Source organism: Aquarana catesbeiana, linkage group LG11 (assembly GCF_042186555.1).
Source record: "Aquarana catesbeiana isolate 2022-GZ linkage group LG11, ASM4218655v1, whole genome shotgun sequence".
Lineage (NCBI taxonomy): Eukaryota > Metazoa > Chordata > Amphibia > Anura > Ranidae > Aquarana > Aquarana catesbeiana.
Genome location: NC_133334.1, coordinates 82246207 through 82262784, shown reverse-complemented (window position 1 = coordinate 82262784; position 16578 = coordinate 82246207). Strand labels below are relative to the sequence as shown.

Sequence of the window (16578 nt, the reverse complement as noted above, 5' to 3'; positions counted from 1 at the left end):
CCCCCCCCCCACCCCCCGACCCCACCCCACTAAGTCTGACTTATACTGTAGCTCTGTAATCAGCAAACTTGCAATTGGCCAACTCCCTGATGGTTGCAGAGCTCTAGTTCTGACTCAGCACACGATCTTCTGCACAGGTCGACAAAGAAATCAAGGCTTATTTCTACAGCATGATGGCAGAAGACAGTCTTTTATACTCTGGCTGTGGCTGATTTCATTAGATAATGAACTGTAAAGCCGCGTACACACGAGCGGAATGTCCGACAGAAAAAGTCAGAAACTTTTCATCGTCTATTCCGATCGTGTGTATGTCTATCGGACTTTTGTTTTTTGAAAACTCTGACGGACCTAGAAATTAAACATGTTCTAAATATTTCCGACGGAACCAATACCCATTGGGAAAACCGCTCGTCTATATGCTGTTGCGACGGACCCAAAACGACGCATGCTCTGAAGCAAGTACGAGACGGAAGCTATTGGCTACTGGCTATTACACTTCCTTTTTCTAGCCCCATCGTACGTGTTGTACGTCACCATGTTCTGGGCGGTCGGACTTTGGTTTGACCGTGTGTAGATAAGACTGCTTGAATGGAATTCCGTCGGAGTTCCGTCGGAGAAATCTTCAGAGTTTATTCCGACGGCAAAACCGGTCATGTGTACAGGGCATAAATGTATTGTGCAGCATTTGTTTAGCTAATTTAAACTAACAGGTCAATTGAGCCAAAAGGTCAATTTTTACACTACCCACTGGCTGTCCAAACCTGTTGCAGGTGCAGGATGAGCGTTTGGAAGTTTGCGGTCACTTTTGGCTTGGCGTGGAATGAATAGTCCATATTTTTTTATATAGAATTGCTCTAACACTAGCAGTTGTGCAGCATACACAACACATCTGGTGGTCATAAAAGTGCCACTGTGTCTAAGCTCACATATACAGCACACTATATCACATATACAGCACACTATATCACATATACAGTACACTATATCACATATATAGTACACTATATCACATATACAGCACACTATATCACATATACAGTACACTATATCACATATATAGTACACTATATCACATATACAGCACACTATATCACATATACAGCACACTATATCACATATACAGCACACTATATCACATATACAGTACACTATATCACATATACAGTATACTATATCACATATACAGTACACTATATCACATATACAGTATACTATATCACATATACAGTACACTATATCACATATACAGTATACTATATCACATATACAGTACACTATATCACATATACAGCACACTATATCACATATACAGCACACTATATCACATACAAGGGGTCCCCGGGTTACAAACAAGATAGGGACTGTAGGTTTGTTCTTAAGTTGAATCTGTTTGTAAGTCGGAACATGTAAATTTATTAAGTGTAGCTCCAGCCCAAAAAAATATTTTTAAGCTTTTTGGATAGCATAGGGAAGGGTTAACACCCCTGTAATGTTTGTTTTGCTGTGTGTGCCCCTGTTCAGAAGATTTCACCTCACTTTCTGTCCCAATGACAATTGGATTTTGAAAATTTTGGGTTGTTGTGGAAACAAGCCTTGGTGGTAAAGCATCAGTGAAGGTACCTTTTCCCCATAATAGCTCTTACAGAATTAAATTTCCCTTCCTAGGGGTAGATTTCCTCTCACTTCCTGTTGTCTCCCTCCGTTTGTAAGTAGGAGTCGTTTGTAAGTCGGATGTTTGTAACTAGGGGACCCCCTGTATACAGTACACTATATCACATATACAGCACACTATATCACATATACAGTATACTATATCACATATACAGTACACTATATCACATATACAGCACACTATATCACATATACAGTACACTATATCACATATACAGTACACTGTATTCACAGGGCATATTGTTACTATATTGGAGAAAGGCAAAAACTCAATTTACTTTTGTGTCATGTGGTAAAACAGTGAACTTACCTCGTATTTTCTCTCTCCTTTCTATAGTCTATTCCCTACTATGCCTCGTCACAACTATTACAAGATTGCTCCCTTTGTACGCTCTTTGTGTAAAAAGTATGAAGTACTCTATGAAGAAAAACCCATGTGGAAAGCCTTCACAGACATTATTGGGTCAGAATTTTTTTCTTCATTTTACAAATGTGTTAATTGTTTTATTGTCACTCCTAGTCCAGCATGTTTCTTACAGTTTGTTGGCACCTAAAGAGAACCTTTAGGTGGCTTATACAACCCCTGGCAAAAATTATGGAATCACCAGTCCCTGAGGATGTTCCTTCAGTTGTTTATTGTTGTAGAAAAAAAGCCGATCACAGCCATGGCCAAAAACTAAAGGCATTTCAAATGGCAACTTTCTGGCTTTAAGAAACACTAAAAGAAGTCAAGAAAAATAATTGTGGTGGCCAGTAACAGTTAGATTTATAGAACAAGCACAGGGAATAAATTATGGAATCACTCAATTCCGAGGAAAAAATTATGGAATCACCCTACAAACACTAACACCTGCATCAGATTAAATCTGCTTGTTAGTATGTAGGTAAAGAGGGTAAATCATCACACAGTGTTGCACAAGATGTTGGTTGTTCACAGTCGGCTGTGTCTAAAACATGGACCAAATACAAACAACATGGGAAGGTGGTTAAAGGCAAGCATACTGGTAGACCAAGGAAGACATCAAAGCGTCAAGACAGAAAACTTAAAGCAATATGCCTTGAAAACAGAAAATGTACAACAAAACAAATGAGGAACCAGGGGCGTAACTAGAAATAGCAGGGCCCCATAGCAAAATGTTGTATGGGGCCCCCTGCAAACAGCCCCCCCCCCACAGCTGCCCTAGTGTCAACACAGCGTGACCTGTGCCCAATGCAGTGTGACCTGTGCCCAATGCAGCATGACCTGTGCCCAATACAGCGTGACCTGTGCACAATACAGCATGACCTGTGCCCCATACAGCGTGACCTGTGCCCAATACAGCCTGGTCTGCCTGTGCCCCATACAGCCCCACCTATGCAGAGGAAGAGGCAAGCCACCCAGATCAGCAGAGAGCGGGATTGCCCACTGTAATAGCTTTCATTTGAATTTCCCGTCTTCCCGGGGCTCATCGTCACATAGCCCCACCTCTTGGCCCGACGCCTTTGATGGCGTCACATGTCCCGCATTGGATCGGCGTTCTGTCTATCAAAGGCACCGGGCCGAAAGGTGGAGCTATGTGACGTGAGCCCCGGGAACACTGGAAGTTGATGAAAGCTCTTACATCGGGCAATTCAGCTCTCTGCTGATACGGACAGCTCGCCTCTTCCTTTCCTCTCTCTTCCCCTGGCTGGGAGACTGTGCCAGTGGTGCTTTTATCCTCACTGGGCCCCACTCGGCTGTGGGCCCCATAGCGCCCGCATGGGTTGCTATGGTGGTAGTTACGCCCCTGTGAGGAACAAATGGGAGGAAACTGGAGTCAACATCTGTGACCGAACTGTAAGAAACCGCCTAAAGGAAATGGGATTTACATACAGAAAAGCTAAAAGAAAGCCATCTCTAACACCTAAACACAAAAAAACAAGGTTACAATGGGCTTAGGAAAGGCAATCGTGGACTGTGAATGATTGGATGAAAGTCATATTCAGTGATGAATCTCGAATCTGCATTGGGCAAGGTGATGATGCTGGAACTTTTGTTTGGTGCTGTTCCAATGAGATTTATGCAGACGACTGTCTGAAGAAAAACATGCAAATTTCCACAGTCAATTATGATATGGGGCTGCATGTCAGGTAAAGGCACTGGGGAGATGGCTGTCATTAAATCTTCAATAAATGCACAGGTTTACATTGAAATTTTGGACACTTTTCTTATCCCATCTATTGAAAGGATGTTTGGGGATGATGAAATCCTTTATCAAGATGATAATGCATCTTGCCATAGTGAAAAAATTCCTTGAAGAAAGACACATAAGGTTAATGTCATGGCCTGCAAACAGTCCGGATCTCAATCCAATTGAAAATCTGTGGTGGAAGTTAAAGAAAATGGTCCATGACAAGGCTCTAACCTGCAAAGATGATTTGGCAACAGCAATCAGAGAAGGCTGGAGCCAGATTGATGAAGAATACTGTTTAACCACTTGCTTAGAGGGCACTTAAACCCCCCTCCTATCCAGACCAATTTTCAGCTTTCAGCGCTGACGCACTTTGAATGACAATTGCGCGGTCATACAACACTGTACCCAAATGAAATTTTTATCATTTTTTCCCCACAAATAGAGCTTTCTTTTGGTGGTATTTGATCACCTCTGCAGTTTTTACTTTTTTTTTTTTTTTTTAATTTAATTTTTTTATATTTTGTTATAAAAAAATTAAAACAGGTAATTTTTTTCCTTCATTGATGTACGCTGATGAGGTGGCAGTGATGGGCACTGATAGGCGGCAGTGATGGGCACTGATCAGTTACTGATCAGTTACACTGATAGGCAGCACTGCTAGGTGGCACTGATTGGCACTACTGGTGGGCATTGATAGGTGGCACTTGTGGGCATTGATACGTGGCACTTGTGGGCACTGTTAGGTGGCACTGTGGGCACTGTTAGGTGGCACTGTGAGCACTGTTAGGTGGCATTATTAGATGTCACTGATGAGGCAGATGTGCCTCTTCCACTTCGGGACCGATGTCCCTGACATCTGAGCCGGTGATCGGCTTTTTTTCTACTCACGCTGTCAGCGTGAGTAGAAAAGAAAAACGATTACCGATCTTTTGTTTACATCATGTGATCAGCTGTCATTAGCTGACAGCTGATCACATGGTAGGGGGCTGGGACCGGCCCCTTCCTTAGATCGGTGATCACCCGAGTCTCAGTGACTTGGTGATCACAGCGCGCTCGGCGCGCGCCCTGCAGGGCGCGCGCAGAACGTGTGCACAGGGGAGGCCGTCATATGACGGCCTCCCGGGAATTCGGGTCCGCGCTGTGGCCATCATTCGGCCATAGCGCGGATGCCAGGTGGTTAAGAGTACTCATTAAGTCAATGCCTCAGAGACTGCAAGCAGTTATAAAAGCCAGAGGTGGTGCAACAAAGTACTAGTGATGTGTTGGAGTGTTATTTTGTTTGTTTGTTTTTCATGATTCCATATTTTTTTCCTCAGAGTTGGGTGATTTCATAATTTATTCCCTGTGCTTGTTCTATAAATCTAACTGTTACTGGCCACCACAATTATTTTTTTTTATTTCTTTTAGTGTTTCTTAAAGCCAGAAAGTTGCCATTTGAAATGCCTTTAGTTTTTGACCATGTCTGTGATCTGCTTTTTTTCTACAACAATAAACAACTGAAGGAACATCCTCAGGGACTGGTGATTCCATAATTTTTGCCAGGGGTTGTATTTCTTTGTGAAAGTACTATAGCTGTTGAAGCATGGTCATAAAAGATATAGCCATTTATTTAGATTTTTACACTTAAGGTGTATTTAAAAAAATGCCAAGCAATGAAAGTGCATGTACATTCTGTGCAAATGGGGTAAAAAACAAAAACAAATGTCAGTAGGTTATTTTCTGTTGTGATTAAATATTTTTCATTGATTTAACAGAGAAAATACTGCATTTGGCCAATAAACCACTAAGGATTATAGGGATTTAATGTGCTTAAAAGCATTGCCAAACTATTGCAAGGCTTTTCTGAATTAGCTCAGGCTATTTTAAAAGAGCCATACTACCAAAATATGTTATAACTGCTTTAGGATTCTTGCACACTGCAGCTTGAAAAACTTAGTACAGCGTTTTTGTTTTTTTGTTCTGATCTAAAATGCAGTCCATTGTTTACAATGTGCCTGTACACAGAGGTGCATAGACAAGCACTGTGTATTCCTCAATAAAAAAATAAATAAATAGAAAAATCTGCATTTCCAGTATTTTGCGGCCGTATGTGCAAATATGCACAAATATGCACAGATGTGTGCAAATACACACATATGAGCATAAATACTTATGAATTTTCCCTAGGAATGTATTGTGTGTGCAAATATGCGCAAAACAAACTCCTGACATTACGTCCCAAAAAGCAGATGCTCAATTATCAGTACCGCGTGCATAGGTGTGCGCAAGGGGTATGCCAGGTGTGCCTGGGCACACCCTAATCCTGGAGTTGGCAACCCATTAATTGTGGGCAGGTGACAGGTAAGCCGCGATCCTTACTTGCCAACCCCCAGAACCTGGACAGGATAGGCGGCCGGAGTGGAAATTAAGGGACCAATCTGTATTTTCTTCTGCAGCAACTGAAAGTAGGCTTCTCCTCATTTTGACGATATTCAGCTGCCACGGGAGGAAAATACAGGTGATTGGTACCAATGTATGCCACCCCTCTTGAGCCAGTTCCTTTTCTTTCTGCTGCCCAGGTCCCCCTGTGTGCTCACCTGCCCCCCCCCCCCCATTGTTTTAGGATGACGAGTGGGGAAGAGACCGGTTAATATGTCACAAAGGCATATGTGTTGGAGCTTTGTGTTGCACACCCTAATACAATAGGCTGCGCACACCTATGACCGTGTGCAAGAGGCCTTACAGCATTCTCTTTAAATTTCCCAATGGCATGTAATAGCCTGTTAAATATGTATCATCACAGTACCAAGTTATAAATTAGGTGTAGGCTTCAGAGGTTTACACAAGTGTGGGGGGTACCATTATCCTAACACATATAGTCAAAGAGAAAGATTAGGAGCACCCCTCATGTGCCCCCAAAAAGGAATGAATGGACTATGTCAGTACCCAAGGATTACATTAACATTTAAAAAATATAGAGTTTTATTCATCCATAATTAAAAATATAGACATATGTCCATAATTGTAAAATACATCAATTAAAGCGACATTACAAAATCCTTAATATTCCAAGCTGGTGTTGCTGGTAAAGTGTAGTTGCTCTTTGGAGGATTCAGCATACATCCAAAGAGCAACTACACTTTACCAGCAACACCAGCTTGGAAAATTAGAGATTTTGTAATGTCGCTTTAATTGATGTATTTTACAATCATGGACATACTCTATGTCCGTATTTTTAATCATGGATAAATAAAACTCTAATGTTTTTAAATATTATTGTAATCCTTGGGTACCAAGTCCATGCATTCATATTTGAGGGCACATGAGAGGTGCCTCTAATCTTTCTCTTTGACAATACTATGTTAGATAATTCATATATAACAATGCAAAGATGTAAGGGCTAAATCTGTTCATTACTGTTTATGCACTCACAATTATCCTTCATTTCTAATTTCTACATTTTAGTTCCTATTGCATTCCAGCCCTGATGAACGGGGACCTCCGAACCCCTGAAACATGTTGGCTGCTTTTTACTAAATGTAACAAGCAAAAACATTTATTCTGGATACATATCAGGGGACTGGCACCCTGGCAATTTTTTCCCTGCTTCATGCTTTTATAAGAACCGTTTTTGAGGCTTCTGTAAGATTCTAGAGCTGCCCGTGGATTCCCACACTATTTGATTACTTTTCATTACTAGGACTATAATTGTATATGCCAGCACTTCGCCTCCTCACCATAATATACATCAATATCTTTTGGCATTTTCATAGTATGCGAAATATGATGTCATTCCGGACATATGATTATAAATGTTCATTATTTAAAACAAAATAATTTGTGTTTTATGGTTTGGCATGTTGTGCAATCTCAGGAGCTTGCAGTCTAAGGAACCTCATAACATTCACCCAGAGCCCGCCACACTTGCTGCCCTGTGTCTACAGTGTTTTGAATAAAGTTATGTTCTCTGTGGATAGTCAGGGACACTTTTTTTGCATTAATTTTGGAGGGTTTATGATGTGATTTCGATGTCAGAGGTGAGGTGTTGGCTCTTTTTTCTGTATTTTTCTTGCTGGACGGTTCTTTAAGCTGTTGCTGCCTGCGTAACAAATATGTGCTATGGCAAAATGGTGGGCTTTAACACCCACATGCTGCACATAAGCATCACTGGACGGCCAATGTGTGTGTCCTGACAGCACCCTCATTGCATGCATACAGAGACTAAGCTGTCAAAGACAGTCCTTGATCCCCGCTAATGATCAGATCCCACCAGAAATAGTTCTCAAACTGTATCAGCCAATCACAGTGGTCACATGATCTCTAATCCTTCCCACGTACAGACCCTATTAGAGGGTTGCCGGGGTGGGTGAAAAGAGTGCACTTTACACTCATCACATGCCTGAAGGGGTCCTGCATGGTCCCACAACTTTTCACCTTTAATACTGTAATGTGATTACTTTAATAAACGTGTGGGTTTTATCTTAACAATACAATGGGAGTTATTTACGAAAGGAAAATCCACTTTGCACTACAAGTGCAAACTACAAGTGCAAAGTGCACTTGAAATTGCACTGAAAGTGCACTTGGAAGTGCAGTTGCTGTAGATCCGAGGGGGACATGCAAGGAAAATAAAAAAACAGCATTTTAGCCTGCACATGAGTGGATGATAAAATCAGCAGAGCTTCCCCTCGTTTCAGATCTACCCCCCAGATTTACAGCGACTGCACTTCCAAGTGCACTTTCAGTGCAATTTCAAGTGCATTTTGCACTTGTAGTCTGCACTTGTAGTGCAAAGTGGATTTGCCTTTCGTAAATAACCCCCATAGTGTCCTGGCATTGTACACTTAGATTCATGAAGTAGAAGGGACATCAACCCATTGCAACCAATTGGATCCCACTGTCAGAGCTGTCAGTGTACAGAAAGATGATTTCTGATTTGTGCTTCTCTGCCTGAAAACAAATAATGTTTGTGTTCATATATTCTTTATCACATTTTTTCTTACTATGCTTTGATCAGCATGGGATCTCATAATAGTATTCTCTTTCTTCTGTCTTTAGATCTCTGAGAAAGTCAGGGGACCTGTGGTTAGATGCCTACCTCCACAAGTGACGTAACTCTGGAATAACTCTGCACAGTGGGACCTCTGAACTAATAGCACAATTCACATCTATACTTGTTACCTGTAAGTTTGTAACAAACTGCCTCAAAAGTCAGGTCTAGGGAGCTTTCTGTGTATCTATGACACTCGCAATGCCAGGAAGACTTGTAGTACTTTGCAATGCAGGGGGTTGCAAGTCTTCCTGGCACTGATGGAATAAATAAATGATTCTATAGTACATCGATCTCAGCCTTAAACATAAAAGACTCTTAATGTAACACCTGATGATATACCCAAACCAAGGGCATTATGCTTCCCTCTATCAGTTCCTGTTTTTGCTACACAGCCGATTGCATCAAGGCTTTGTAAATAAATCACTTGTTAATCTGCTGAACCCTTTCAGTCCCAGAATGCTGTACAAAGAGAATGTGGGATCTATTTTTTAAATAAAAAAAGTTAAAGAAAGAGAAACAGGAAAAGAAATAAAAGGAGCATTAAAAGAATGTTTAATTGAATGAATGAATGAATGTGAAATGAAAGTCATAAAATGTAAATGCACATTGCAAAAGAGATGTGACAACTGCCAATTAAAGATGAGTTACTTCAAGTGAGCATTAACAAAGAGGAGTGACAGTAGGTGGATGTCAATAAAGAAGTATGATAGAATTTTGATGAGATGATTGACTGCTGGTGGGTGTTGACTATAATAAATTACATCTGATGGGTCTAAGGGCTAGGAAATCAAAATGTAAGAGCAAAAGCATTAGTGTGAACACATGTAGAGTCTCAATTTCCCCCCAATGTGACTATATATGTGAGATCTCTTCACATTAGACCAAGGTCTGCTCCCTTCTGCCTTGGTCTTGATCACCCACCCATTCTCAAATAGGGTTCCTCCAGAAGTTGCTATGGGTTATTTGAGTGAGTAGCAATTTCTGCCTCTCAGATAAGTAACCACTGACAACAATGATCTTTTTAGCTTCCTATAAGATTCCACTCCATTACAATAAGCCTAAGGAGAATTCTTCCCAGTGACTATTACACTGTTGTACCAGAAGATGTAGAAGGTAATTATTAACATGGGTTCCCTGAGACCTGAAAGTTATTTCAAGGGTTTCTCGGTTGAGGAACCGTTGAATCCATAAGGTTGGTCATGATGAAGGTCTCTTATGTTCCCAATTAAATACATTATCTAATTTTTTAAATGACAGGAATTGTGGCTATTATAACTCTGTGGGGGCAGGGGTGCCAGACGTAGGAACCCAGATTGTAAACTCTCCCAAGTCCCCAAAAGAAGCCATTGGTGATTCAGCTAACTGGCATTTAGCCTTTATTTAAATGTATTTGGGTGAGCTGGCACTTAAAGCGGGGTTCCACCCAAATTTTGAACAATATCTGTATGTATTCTCTTCCTTGCCTAGATGCTGACATGCCGTTTAAAAAAATTTAAATCGCCGTAATTACCTTTTATTTTTCTATTCTTCTTTGCACTTCCTGGTTCTCCTCCCGTGGGAGTAGGCGTGTTTCTAGCCTATCCCAGACTCCTGGGAGCTAGTCTCAGGCTTCCCAGGATGCCACTGAGCATGTGTGGTAACGAGCGGTGTATGCTAGGAGCACAGCATTCACCACATCCAGGAAATAAATGCTTGTGGGCTTCAAATGCCCACAATGAAGATGGAAACTGCCTGCAGTGAATAATATAAGTTATTCTTTCCGACGAAATCTGACACAGGCGGACATATTACACACAATATGTGAGTATGTAATGCTGAGAAGAAAAGTTTGTGAATGAACTAAAAAAAAAAAAAACGATAGATAGGTGGACCCCCGCTTTAAAGCCCACATGCAATAGGTGGTTCTCTGCCTGGCAACACTTTATCAATGACAAGATTGCTAAATGCGATGGAGTTTTTTTCTTTCTGCTTGAACCAGTGTTTTTGCTCTATCTCTGCTCCATTGCTGGCAATTGCTTTTGCAGAATGACTTCTATAGTTATAATGGAAGTTACATTTTAGTCATTCTACTTGTGGTGTTGTAATAGAAATGCTCATCTGATACAGCGCCTAAAGTGAAACTGAGCAGCTCATACTTACCTTTCCTTTACTCTCTGGACATTCTGTTCACTGCTGGGAGTGATGAGAAATACTTGTACTTTCTGATATAGGAGAGCATGTAAGCACTTCTCTTATTTCCACATGAGAGTGCTGCTGCATTATAGTTGGCCAATCAGGCATCAGCACTGTCATATGGTGGCAGGGAGAGAGTTCTCGGCCCTGTGTAAGCTCTAACTAGGAATGACTTAGAGCTTACACAAGGCAGCTATATGTTTAATAAAGCTCTACCTAATTGGTCATGTGATCTCTAAGTCACGAGACCATCTCCAGTGCGATTCTGTTATTACCCTCCTCTGCCCTCTTGACCATCATGGCCTGATACCAAGTGCCTAAAAGATTCCCCTGGCTTCTAGTAATAGACTGCATCTCATGAATGTAACCTCAATCATGAAAATTGTTGAATACCCTAAACTGGCCAGCAATAAGCTTCTGAAAAGAAAAAGTATGTGGTCTGTATAGGCTTAGGACCAAGACCAGTAACCAGTACTGCCTTTCTCATATGGGCATTTGCCTTTATTCAATGGTGCTGTTAGGTAGCAGTTGATAAATTAGATTTTTCTTTAGAAACTGTTTTTGTTATCTCCCAATTATACAAAATCCAGTTTATACACTGGCAGGTTCAAAATTCATGACATATTTCTGTCTGACCTTACTCCATTGTTTATGTTAATTTAAATTAAGCATTAATTAAAATAGTTTGTATGTATATTGAACAATGAAGGGGACAAAAACAAGTGGCTTTCTTTGCCCACAGAACATTTGCACCAAGTTCTGTTAATTGCTCAATAAACAGAAGTCAGCCTGCATCCTTTGAACATTGTATAGGAAGGGTCACTTTACACACACCTGTTCACAATGAATGCATGTCAAAGGTTAAAGTTTTATTAAACCCTCAATGTTGATGTAGAGTAATACACTACAAAACATGTATTGTTTGCTGTTTGGTTTCTGTTCACAGCCTGTCGCTTGCATTCTGCCTTAAAAGTTTCTCTTTTGTCCATATTTATTTGAGGGTGGCTCCACTGCCTTGCAAGGTGACAATGAGCCACCCTTTTGTGCATGCTCCACCCTGTGACAGGGTGCGCATGTGCTTTGTTATCATGGCATTAAAGGAGTTATAAACCTTCGAGATTTTTCACCTTAATGCATTCTATGCATTAAGGTGGAAAACCTCCTGTCACGCAGCAGGCCCCCCGAGCCCCCCCCCTTTACTTACCTGAGCCCCTAAATCCCCAGACAGGAACAAGCATACCAGCTCCGGCCGGTGTCACGTGTCCTGATTGGATAGATTGATAGCAGCGCAGCCATTGGCTTCCGCTGCTGTCAATCAAATCCAATGATGCGGGGGCGGGGCCAAGTCCTGCTGTCTGTGTCAATAGACGCAGCAGCAGAACTCAGGAACGCGCCCGCACGGGTGTCCTAAAAGAGAGCGCTTCTCCGACTGGGCACTCGAGAAAAGGAGGAGCCACATGCACCGATGAGGGACCCCAGAAGAGGAGGATTGGGGTCACTATGTGCAAAACCAACTGCACAGAGCAGGTAAGTATGATATGTTTGCTATTTTAAAAAAAATCGAGGGTTTGGTAACCCTTTAAGGATGACAGTGATCATGTGACCATAATGTGGCAACTAAGGCACTTTAACATGGGATAGGGCGTACATGTGCTGTTTTATCAAATTGGATGAGGGTCCATAGGTATAGCTGACATAGGTGGGCCTGGGGGATGAAGGACCAAGTACTGCTGATGAAGAGCAAGTGACAAAGTAAGAGATTGGAACAGTGGCAGAACTACCGGGGTCACAATGTCACACTTGCAACTGGGCACTGGGGTTCCACCACCGTGGCGGGGGGCCCCAAGAGGGCAGGAAGGGGGCCCACTGCAGAACATATGAAAGGGTCCTGCTGCAGGACCATAATGATGGGTCCCGTGACAGGAGTAAAGGGCCCCAGGAACAGTGAAAAGGCCCCTGGGCCCGGGTGGGGAAAGGGTGTCGGGACCAGTGGGAAGAGACCCAGGACTAGTGGGAAGGGACCCAGGACCAATGGGAAGGGTCCCACGGCAGATGGAAAGGGTCCCGAGACCAGAGCAATAAGTAGGTAAAACTGCTTCCCTACTTAGGTCCCCGCGTGTGCGGCCTCTGCTAATTCCAACATTGTCCTTAAGGCTGACCATGTCCACTCCTAAAACTACCTTTGTTGACAATTACAGTAAGTTGTAATTAGAAACAGAAATGTTTTACGGATTTATATATTGAAAATTGTTTATCAAAATCATGCTTTTTTGAAGGAGGAGCATCAGGGGGGCCCTTCATGGTTTCTTGAAGGTTCTAGTTACACCTCTGGATTGGGAATATATGCTGAAAAAATATTAGTGCTGTAGGTTGTTTTGGTGGAAGAGAATACTTTAAAGGCATAATCCACCTTTACCAAAAAAGTGCATATGCAGGTAAGTAGTCTGTAGCGTATGTAGCTAAAAACAAACTGTGCAGCTTTGACCATAGTTGTAGAATGTTCTTGTTATAGGGGTAATCCAGTTTTTTACCTCGCAAAGCCTGATTGAAAAACTCCCAGAGATGGTATCATCCTTTTTTTACCTTGTTGCATATTGAGATCAGCTTTTGAGAACTCGCTGCTGCGATGGTAGGGATAAACGGTACCAGCTGGGAGTGTCTTAGAAATGTCCTAGCAACAAGGCAAGATGGAATGATGCCATCCCTGGGAGTTTTTCACTCAGGCTTCGCAAGTTACGTAAAGGGTCTACACCTATAGCAAGGGCATTATTTAACTTTGTTCAAAGCTGCACAGTTTTATTTTTTTATAGACACCCCTTATCTGCATAGGAAGTTTTTTGGTAAAGGTGAAATATGCCTTGAAAATCAAAAAAGAGGAGGGTTTAATGCCACTTTAACAGGAACATATTCTATAGACCCCAACTGAGTGTGTGTATTGTGGGCACTTACCACTTAGTTCAGTAGAAGCTCATTTGAAGAGCCAGAGGAGCATCGTTCACCTGTCATGCATAGAACTTAGACATGGAACTTATGTTGTGCAATCTCAATGTTAAATAATAGAGGTAATCGGTAGAAAGGAGTTACTGTCTATACACAATGACCTTCTGCAGTAATCCGTGGCAACTAATCAGAAATCCACTTTTACCAACCTAGAAGATGGAAACAGCTGACTGGTGAAATTCTGTTTCTGATTGGTTGATGTGGATTGCCGCACACCAAGACTCTCAAGTCTCTTTCATATATTAAGGCGGAACTAAAGCCATCAATTTAATGGTTTCAAAAAACAGTTACATTCCTGGCATGCTGGGAATAATAGCGGTCACATTTGCTTGTGCACTGAACTAAACTGTCAAACCATCAAATGGCTGGAGTCATAACTGATCACATGTGCAGCACCATGGCAGCTGCAGATCAAACAGAGGCTATGATGGTGGCCTCCTTGGCTGCTAAAAAAAATACAGGCAGTCCCCAAGTTACGAATGGGTTAGGGACTGCCGGTTTGTTCTTAAGTCGACTTTGTTCGTAAGTCGGAAGCGCATGCGCAGAACGGCAGAGACGTCGTTTTCCAATGTGTTCCGATGTTCTGTCAAGTAGCCGCGCATACGCAGACGTCGTTTTCGGATGTTTTCCGCTGTTTTCCGATGTGCCCGCCGTCGAAAAGTGCCCGCGCATGCGCAGAACATCACGCTGCCTCCCGTTCGTAAGTAGGAGTCGTTCGCAAGTCGGAGGTTCATAACTCAGGGACCTCCTGTAGGAGGGTTTAGTTCCGCTTGATATAATTTGATGCAGCTGTATAGGTTCATTTGTATTACATCATATCAGTCTAGGTTATTTAAATGCTTTATAATCATAAGGTTTCATTACATGTGGACATACTAAAACCATTAATCTGGAATGAAAAAAACCTGTCCCCCAAAAAAAAAAAACCTTTTCTGTTTTAATCTATAAAATGCTTTAACACTGATAACTTATAACAAGATTTGGCATGACAATATTTTTCTGTTTTTCTTAACACTTTTATATCTAGGTCTCAAATGCTTGTTTACTTACCAATTTCAGGATGTTCTCCAAATCTAATAAGAATAGTGAATGTAAATTGTTCTTTTTGGTTAATTTCCAGGAAAACTGAGAACATTCTTAGTTCTGAAGGTGACTGTTCTTTAGTAAATGGATATATTTGTTGATTTTTTTTGGGTGTAAGGAATAGTGGCTGTCATTTATGACTCATTAGAAAATACATTTCCAGACAATTTCACATGGTCTCTGTGTCTTTTCTTATGTAGCATTTACTGTAAAACTGTACCATGTATAACAGACTGCAGATTTGGTACAATAGTAAACTGAAAGGAGCATTTTTCTTGCGCCGGTGCCAAGGACAGCATGAAAAGAGGGTAGAGCACTTGTCTGTAACATTTATTTTTTAGTTACTTTTAATCTTTATCTGTACACAACTGTCACTGATTTTGAGCGATTGTCCCTGATTTGGAGCAATGTCCCTCTGTCCCACTTTCCCCCTCATTTGTCCCTCATTTTGGTCTGATCTATATAGTTGTATATACAAACAGTGTTTCCCAGTGCTGTAACTTTCATCCAAATTCTAAATTGCTGCATTTGTAAATTTTAAAAGCCAATATAAAGGAATATTAGTGGTAAAAAAAAGCCCTCGTGGATTTAATGAACCTTTTTTTTTGGTTAATTCTCCTTTAAGGGGGTGTGGCAGGGGGCGTGTCCTATGCCTACATATGTTTGCTAGTAGGTGTCCCTCATTCTCATTTCAAAATGTTGGAAGGTATGCTTGTGGGGAATCCAGCAGCAGAATTGTAGCCAAGTGTGCTGCTTAGAGGAGCCGCTGGCTTCGGTTCTGAAAATCAAATGACCAAATTCCCCCAATGTAACAGGCCACTAAAGTAGAATTAAAGCATCAGCAATTTTAGATTAAAGTATAACTAAAGGCAAAACTTTTTTTTAGTTTTGAATAGTGCAGGGGGATTAAAACCCTTGTCAGTTTTTATTGCTGTCTGTGTCCCCATTAGGGAGATTCACCCTCTCTATTTGACCTGTTTACCATTATCATTGAAAGTGAACGTAAAAGAGAATCCTAAATTTTGGGTTGTCCCTAGAAAAGTAATAGAGGGGAAATCTTCCAATGGGTAAAAGGTGAATGTGTACCTCTGTGCTACCTGTGTGATAATATAGTAATCCAAAAAACTGAATCCCTGTGCTAATAAAGAGTAAGTATCAGACACAGTTGTGCTCATAAGTTTACATACCCTGACAGAATTTATGATTTCTTGGCCATTTTTCAGAGAATATGAATGATAACCCAAAAACTTTTCTTTCACTCATGGTTAGTGTTTGGCTGAAGCCATTAATTATCAATCAACTGTGTGTACTCTTTTTAAATCATAATGATAACAGAAACTCCCCAAATGACCCTGATCAAAAGTTTACATACCCCAGTTCCTAATGCTGTGTATTGCCCCCTTTAACATCAGTGACAGCTTGAAGTCTTTTGTGGTATTTGTGGATGAGGCTCTTTATCGTCTCAGA

The 16578-nt window shown here is 41.3% G+C and overlaps 1 protein-coding gene and 1 long non-coding RNA gene across 3 annotated transcripts in view; both read left to right on the top strand.

Annotated features, from left to right (window-relative positions):
• LOC141112132 (fatty acid desaturase 2-like) overlaps positions 1 to 9292 on the top strand; it is a 54096-nt gene extending 44804 nt beyond the window's left edge. For both annotated transcript variants that reach the window (XM_073604615.1, XM_073604614.1), the window contains exons 12-13: positions 2009 to 2134; positions 8862 to 9292. In XM_073604615.1, coding sequence (XP_073460716.1) covers positions 2009 to 2134; positions 8862 to 8913 — 178 coding nt within the window. In that variant the 3' untranslated portion in view covers positions 8914 to 9292. The remainder of the gene's footprint in view (positions 1 to 2008; positions 2135 to 8861) is intronic.
• The window catches only part of LOC141112133 (uncharacterized), a 186354-nt gene extending 171071 nt beyond the window's left edge, over positions 1 to 15283 (top strand). The window contains exon 2 of the long non-coding RNA XR_012236528.1: positions 10722 to 15283. This is a non-coding gene — a long non-coding RNA (uncharacterized lncRNA). The remainder of the gene's footprint in view (positions 1 to 10721) is intronic.
• The last annotated feature ends 1295 nt before the right edge of the window (positions 15284 to 16578 follow it).